The following is a 7,872-nucleotide window of genomic DNA, read 5'->3' on the forward strand; positions in this document are numbered from 1 at the left end:
TCTAAGGCTTAGCAACTTAGGTCTTCACTGAAGGTCAACAGGTCTTAGGTTCCTAACTCACTTTTGATGTTTGCTTAAGTGTTTTTGAAAATGTTACTGGATTGTTAATCAGATAAAATGCAGGGACAACAATGTGCTTCACTCATTTAGGCTTTAGGGATTTAGAAAGGGATAATGTACACAATAAACATCGAACTCTCATGACATTGCTCTGAGAGTTTGGCACCTAACTCCCTTAGGCTTCTTAGAAAAGCCTAGACAATGGAAGCATAAAGATTATAAAGTGCAAAGTTTCTTCCCAAATCCCTGACAAGTTTCTAGTATAAGTATAGGTTTCCCCCATCCTTTCATGTATTTATACCTGCTCCTGTATTTTCATTCCATGCATCCGATGAAGTGGGTTCTAACCCATGAAAGCTTATGCCCAAATAAATTTGTTAGTCTCTAAGGTGCTACAAGGACTCCTCATTGTTTTTTAAGTCGATAAGAGGGGCTCAGCGAGGGGGCTATTTGGCTGAGGGATGCCTGGAAGGAGCATTTTAACACTGAGCCACAGTGATGTGTGTTGCTGTAATGTGCTGAGCCTGGCAGTGTTTGTTTGCACTGTGCTCTGAACCTTGATATGATTGATGCGTATCCCCGAAAAGTAACACATTGTAAATCACTTTCTAAAGCAGCACTCGGAAATCTGACCAAACTGACATTGCTGAGCACTAACACAAGACGCCCACAAAAGTGTGTTGGTGGAGGGGAGTGTGTGTGTGTGTGTGTGTGTGTAACCCTTCTGCCCCCCAGGGTTGGCAGCAACAAAGGCCGGGTTCAGTATCCAGGGGTTCCATTTCAATAATGCAATGCAAAACCAGCTTGAGCCCCCACCCAGTGACCTAGGACAATTACATACCATCCCCCTGGACGCCTCTAGGAGGCAATACTTCCCCTCTCACAAGCATGGAATCTGAGTGTAGCAAAAATCCTTTTATTAAAGGAGGAAAACAATGCAGCATTACGTTGGGGAAACACCATAAACAGGATTCATAACACAAACCATGAGCAAAAGACCCGCCTCCATGTAAGTTTGGCAGTGTCCTTTTCCCCTCAGGGTCTTAAGTCCAAATCACCCCAAAGTCCAACAATCCAGAAGTCTGTGTTCCTGGTCAGTGCCACCCCAGAGTTCAGAAGTTCCTCTGCAGAGTTTTACCGCCCCCAGCCTGGATGGAATTGGAGGTGGGGGGGCACACAGAGTGTTATGGGTACCTTACATGGGCCGAGGCCAACTGCCCACCTCTCTGTGGAGGTCTGCTGAAGCCTTCACCACAAACAGTCCTGCTCCACCAGATGCTCCACTCTGCTCCTCCAGACGTCCCCGCAAACTGCTCTGCTTCACAGACTGTTCCCTGGGCTGCTCCACCAGCTGTCCATGAACCACTCCAGCTGTCCCCACAAACTGCTCAGCTCCACTCCACTGCGCTCACTGCTCCAAACATCCTGCAAACTGCTCTGCCAGCCACTTAGCAATATATCATCAGGCTCCCCCCATAGTGAACACAGCACTCAGTGAGCTTGGCTCAGTAGCTTCAGCTCTTAGCGATTTCAGCTTGTAGTAGGGGAGCCCCACTGCTGGTGCACCCTTGGCCTAAAGTGAATTCAGCTCAGCAGCATTTAACTAGATTCCTAATTGAATCAAAATTAGCTTTGCTATTCAGCAGTGGAGAGAGAAGAAGGTGCAATTGGTGCTCCAGGCCCTCAAAAGGGGCCCATACCATCAGGTACACCCACCAGTCTCCAACCTTTCTCAATTCACCAGGTTTTGGAACTCATGTCCAGTGGTGAGCTGGGGCCAGTTCACATTGGTTCACAGGAACCGGTTGTTAAATTTAGAAGCCTTTTTACAACTGGTTGATCCAGGACAACTGGTTCTAAAAAAGCTTTTAAATTTAACAAAGGCTCAGGCAGCTGTCCACCCGGCCCCGGCCCCAGCCCCAGGTCCCACCCCTTCCTCCTCTGAACAATCAGCCCTCTTTCTCCTCCTTCTCCCTTGCTTCCCGCGAATTAAATGTTCACGGGAAGCCTGAAACAACGAGCAGACATGTAAGGTGGGCAGGGGGGGAGGACGCAAGGAGGGGTCCAGCCCGGCTCTGTGGCACTGGTCCCGGTGCTGGCTGAGAGACTCAGGCCCAGCTCGGGGAGTCAGGCCCCGCAGCACTGGTCCTGGTCCCAGCTGAGTGACTCCAGCCCAGCTCGGCCCAGCTCGGGGAGTCGGGCCCTGCGGCACCAGTTCCGATGCCGACCAAGCAGCTCTGGTCCTGCTCAGCCCAGCCTGGGCAGTCGGGCCCTGCGGCGCTGGTCCTGGTGCCGGCTGAGTGGCTCAGGCCTGGCCTGGGGAGTCCGGCCCCACGGCGCCAGTCCTCATCGTGGCCGAGTGGCTCCGACCTGACCCAGAGAGTTGGGCCCCGTGGCGCCCGTCCTGGTCCCAGCTGAGAGGCTCCAGCCCTGTCCGGGGAGTCAGGTCCCATGACGCTGGTCCCTGTGCCGGACGAGCAGCTTCAGCTCGACCTGGCCTGGCCTGGGGAGTCGAGCCCTGTGGCGCTGGTCCTGTCCAAGGAGACCTGGCCCCAGCCCCAGACAGTGTGGTAAGGGGGCAGGGAGAAGGGAGGGGGTGTTGGAAGAGGGCAGGGGAGTTCAGTGGGTTGTGGGGGGTAGATAGGGGTCGAGGCAGTCAGAGGGCAGGGAACAGGGAGATTGAATGGGGGCAAGGGACCCTGATGGGCAGTCAGGAAGGAGCAGGGGTTGGATGAGGTGGGGGGGGGTAGTCATGTCCCTCGTCTAGCAAGTGCTACTCAGTTGATAGTGAGACCCTCTGTCATAAAATCATTTCATAGTCCCTCATTCACATAATTAGAGTAACAACACTTTATTCCTCCTGCCCCAATAACAGAGAAATTGGGGATCCCACAGCTGTCAAAGTGACCATTTTAGGCTGCCATGGGCTATGCTAGGCGGAGTGGGTGTGCCTATGCAAACAAGAGCAGCCCCTGAAATTCTTTTCCACACTCACCATAATTCACCACTAGATGTCAGGGGAGAGCTCACTTTGACTCTGCTTACATGAGTGAGAGAGAGAAAGAGACCAAGTGTGAGTTGGGGAAGTGTGTGTGTTAAGGGAGGGGAGGGGAGGGTATGTGTGTGTGAGAGAGAGAAAGAGACCGAGTGTGTGTTGGGGAAGTGTGTGTGTTGGGGGAAAGTGAGTGTGTTGAATGCTGTTTCTTTAAGTATAGCACTCACTAGCCTGAACACTTGCTCAGACAGTAGCCAGAAGCAACCAATCCAGGTGCCCCCCATCCCCACACCCCAGCTCAGCAGAGATAGTACCCCGGCAGGGAAGGGGGACACCCTGACATCAGCCCCCTCTTCCCTCCCTGGCTTTGCACAGCACATCTTTCTTTTCCCCACTCCCCAGCAGCATCCCACCCTGCCTGCCTGCTGCTGTGATCCTAGTGCCAAGGAGAGCTCCATTCTGTGATTCCCTCTGAGTTCTACCACAGCCTCCTTTCCCCACAGACCAAGGAAACCCAGTCCCTCCCCTGTAGTCCAGGCAGGAGTGCCTTTGCAGGGAGCTGGCATGCTCAGCTGGGCAGCAATTTCAACACTTTCTGGGGCTTTGAAAGGGGAGGGGCACATGCCTGCGCAGCTGGATGCAGGGCAACAGAGTTGAAAACAGTGAGCAGAGCATTCAGAGTGAACATTGTGGGATACCTCCGGAGGCCAGTTTCAGTAATGTAACGAATTTAGTATCTTCACTGACATGTCTCTGCAACTACATTACAAAAAGCTCTATGCCTCTCCTTGAGGTAGTATTATTTTCTTGGCAAAGAAGAAGGGCTGTGTCAGTGGGAGGGGCATTGCAGTGTGCACATCACCACCATTTTGTCAACAAAAAGCTGCCTTTTGTCTACAAAACCGTGTAGTGTAGACAAACCCTTACTCTAGCCCCGTGGCTCTCAACCTTTCCAGACTACTGAACCCCTTTCATGAGTCTGATTTGTCTTGCACACCCCAAGTTTCACCTCACTTAAAGACTACTTGCGTACAAAATCAGACATAAAAATACAAACATGTCACAGCGCTCTAGTACTGAGAAATTGCTTCTTTTCCCATTTGGCCTGTATGAAATTTTAGTTTGTACTGACTTTGCTAGTGCTTTTTATGTAGCATGCTGTAAAACTAGACATATAGCTAAATGAGTTGATGTACCCACTGGAAGACCTCTGTGTACCCCCCAGGGATACACATACCCCAGTTGAGAGCCACTGCTCTAGTCCCCTTCAGCTCTTTATTGAACATTGGCTGATTCCTCTCAGGTGGGCTCCACCTCTAATCAGGGCTGGCTTGGCCCCAGGGTCTCCAGCCCAAGGGCATGTGACCCTGTCAGAGGCAAGGATACGCTGGTACAGTTAAAGTGGTGCAATTTCTATGTGTAGCCAAACCTTGACACATTTATTACTCACACTGGTTATGAAGAGGATAGATAACGGAAGGTATGACAACAAAAAGGACAGAAAGAGAAGACTTAGTTTAATTCTTTTATAGCAAGATGCTTTTGGTAATAGATACACAGTAATTGGGGTCACCGAGAAAACGGTAAAACATGAGAAGAAACTGGTGGGATACATCACCTGAAAGTGGAAGAAATTCTCAGCGCATTGGTTTGGCTATAAATGTACAGGCTGGGTTTTCCCATAAGAGGCTGATGTTAGGCACCCAAATCCTATGGACAGTGAATGGGAGTTGGGCTCCTAACACCTTTAGGTCCCATTATCAATTACAACTGGACATGGTGGAGCAGACAGTGCTCTGGACTAGGACTGTGGATAGTTGGTTTCTTTCCCTGTCCCTGTCACTTGCCCACTGAGTGACTCTGGGCAGGTAACTTCACCTCTTTTTGCCTTCATTTCCCAGCTATAATGTGAGGATAAGGATGTGGAGCTAAAGCTAGAGTCACAAAGCTTCCTCTTTAGGCTGAATCCCAGCATCAAGCCTCCTGGGATTCACAAAATCCTGCTCAACTGCCGGCAAACCTGTTAGGCAGCCAAGTGTTTGCAGTAAAAGGGGTGTACGCCTCTATGTCTCTGCCTCTGGACATGCCCCTTGCAGCCCCACATCAGGCACTTGGATGCCAAAGCCCCAGAGTGATGCCCAGACCTAGGGAAGATAGGCATTCCCCTGCCTGACTCGGCTGCAGGGCCCAATCTGGCAGGTGAAGTGCCCAGATGCTTTTGAAAATCCCACTGGGCCCAAGTATCCTGAAAAACTGGCTTAAATTGTTGCTGGAAGTGGGCAAATAATTGGCCTGGACTGGTGTCCTGTGTTTTGTGGCACAGGGTAGAGAGTTTCTTTTTACTTTTCTGTTCCTTTGGAAAGAAACCTGGAGATGAAATACACTAAGTAACAAAAGTTAATTATACAGTTGTCTAACATTGGAGTTCCATAGTGCTGTTACATCTCAATATTTTATAATGTAGGTTTTATATTTTTGTATGTGCATGTGTGTGTGTATAGAAGTGTCTCACCCTACAATGAATGAGTGATCAACATTCCGGCTGAGTCCATTTTCCCACACCCTGTCACTGAGCACAATCTTCTCTCATTGTCTGAACTTAGAACAACCACAAGTTCAAATCACCCACCAGTCTAGTAGTACCCTCTTGTGGGATCTCACATAGACCTCTTAAAACCTGTGCCTCCATTCTTTTTCGGATCTGTCTGTCTCCACTTTCTCCCAGAGCTGTGACTCTGTAAGAGCATGACATGAAGCCCAAGGAAGCTAATGGAAACACGACCCTGGACTACAGTAGGCTTTGGCTCAGGCCCCAAAACAGCCCATGCCATATCTGTTTTATTTTAACCTAAGGATTGTGATCAGTTAGCATTATCCAAACATGGATTTCCTGCAAGCTTTCCTCAGGGCCTCCTTAACCTCTTTGTTTCTCAGGCTGTAGATGAGGGTTTGACCAGGGGAGTCAGGACAGTGCAGACAACAGAGAGAACTTTCTTGATGTCTCTCAGTGTATTGGTTGTTGGGAACATATAAGCAATCAGTAGAGTTCCATAATACATGGTCACCACAATGAGGTGGGAGGAGCAAGTAGAAAAGGTCTTTTTCCTTCCCGTGGTGGAAGGGATTCTTAGGATGGTCACAATGACGCAGATGTAGGACATCAAGGTAAGTAGGAACGGGACCACTGAGAAAATCAAGCATAGTGTGAAAACCAAGATTTCCATCAGCTGAGGATCATTGCAGGAAAGATTTATCAGGGGGATAAGATCACAAAAGAAATGGTCAATATCTTTGGAGCCACAGAAAGTTAACTGGGATATTGACAAAGTTATTATGCCACTACATAGGAAGCCACCTATCCAAGAGCCAGCTGCAAGCTGGAAGCAAGACCTGCCACTCATTCGGGCTGCATAGTGCAGTGGTTTGCCTATGGCTAAATACCGATCATAAGACATCACCGATAAGAGAAGGCATTCGGTGGCAACCATAGAAGCAAAGAAATAATATTGTGTGAGACATCCACTGAATGAAATAGTCCTAACCTCAGTCAGGAGACTGGCCAGTATCCTAGGTAGGATGGTGGAGGTGTACCAGGTCTCCAAACACGACAAGTTCCCCAGGAAGAGGTACATGGGTGTGTGAAGGTACTGAATGACTACAATTAGCACCACAATGAGGATGTTCCCGGCCATGGTTGCAATGTAGACCACTAGAAACAGCAAGAAAAGAAGGATTTTCAGTTCAGGGAGACTGACGAATCCCAAGAGGATGAATTCTGTGATGGACGTTTCATTTCCCTGTTCTCGGTTCGCCATGGCGTTTGCCTATAGGAAAGAAAATTAACTCTGTGATATAAATGAACAACATTCACGCAATAAAATGGCAGTATTCTTTTCATCATCTCTCTCTGCTGGTTACTGGAACAATAACTGAGTGGAGAATGATGGCTAAGGGAGTGGAAATGCTATCTCTTGATCCCTGGGACAGATTTAATCTATGAGCAGTCTGCAGGTTAAACAAAACGTTAATCTCTCTGGAAACATATGTAATAACTTGAGAGATGTCATCATGCATTCAAATATTATACTAATGGGGCCGAGATACAACATAAACACAGATAGATATTGGTTTAAATAGTCACACATTTCACTTCCCGGTGTATCAAAGCAGAACCATGTCTTCTTATAGATTGGATTTCCACTGGCAGAAAGGGTCAGGATTTTGTATTTTAGAGGAAGCCACAACAAAGAAGCAAACCAAGCAACTAGGACTGGGATTTGCAGTGGTTGGTCAGCCAACTTCAAGTGAATTGCACTAGAAATGGGCTGCCTAACTCTATTAAACCTATTTGAAAATTTTTATCATCAGATAAATACCTGTCCTTCCCTAGGACAATATTTCGTTGTCCTGCAATTGGAACATTTTGTTCTCAATCAACAATTTTTTTCCCATTAAAATTGCAAATCAGAAATTTTTATCAGGTCTACATTTTCTTATTTTCTTCTTTATCTTTGGTTAAAAAAATGTATTAAATCTCTGTCTTGCTTTGTTTAAGACAGTCTAGTCTGCCACTATTAATTCTTATTAACTACTAAATAAGGACTTGATCCTGCATGGAGTTATGCATAGCATGAATTTTACAAATCAGGAATAATTTTTTTCAGTCTGAGCCTTCTCCTACTGAAGTAAAAGATAAAATTTCCACTGTCTTCAGAGATGGGGACCATTGATTTCAATGGAATTTGGACAACTAATGCCTTCAGTGTTCTTTAAAATGTATAGCTCGATTTGGCTGCTTTGATTTCAATCGATAGACA

General features: G+C 47.6%; 1 protein-coding gene across 1 annotated transcript; it reads right to left on the reverse strand.

The window, feature by feature from the left end:
• Window positions 1-5,985: 5,985 nt before the first annotated feature.
• Window positions 5,986-6,870, reverse strand: LOC115641126 (olfactory receptor 11L1-like). Its single transcript, XM_030544225.1, has one exon. It carries the CDS (start codon window positions 6,868-6,870, stop codon window positions 5,986-5,988), a length of 885 nt encoding a protein of 294 aa, XP_030400085.1.
• Window positions 6,871-7,872: the final 1,002 nt, after the last annotated feature.

The sequence above is a fragment of the Gopherus evgoodei genome, unplaced genomic scaffold (assembly GCF_007399415.2).
Source record: "Gopherus evgoodei ecotype Sinaloan lineage unplaced genomic scaffold, rGopEvg1_v1.p scaffold_33_arrow_ctg1, whole genome shotgun sequence".
NCBI classification, from domain to species: Eukaryota; Metazoa; Chordata; order Testudines; family Testudinidae; genus Gopherus; species Gopherus evgoodei.

Coding starts and splice junctions, on each gene's coding strand:
- LOC115641126 (XM_030544225.1), bottom strand. CDS start 6,870: ATGGCGAACCGAGAACAGGGAAATGAAACGTCCATCACAGAATTCATC.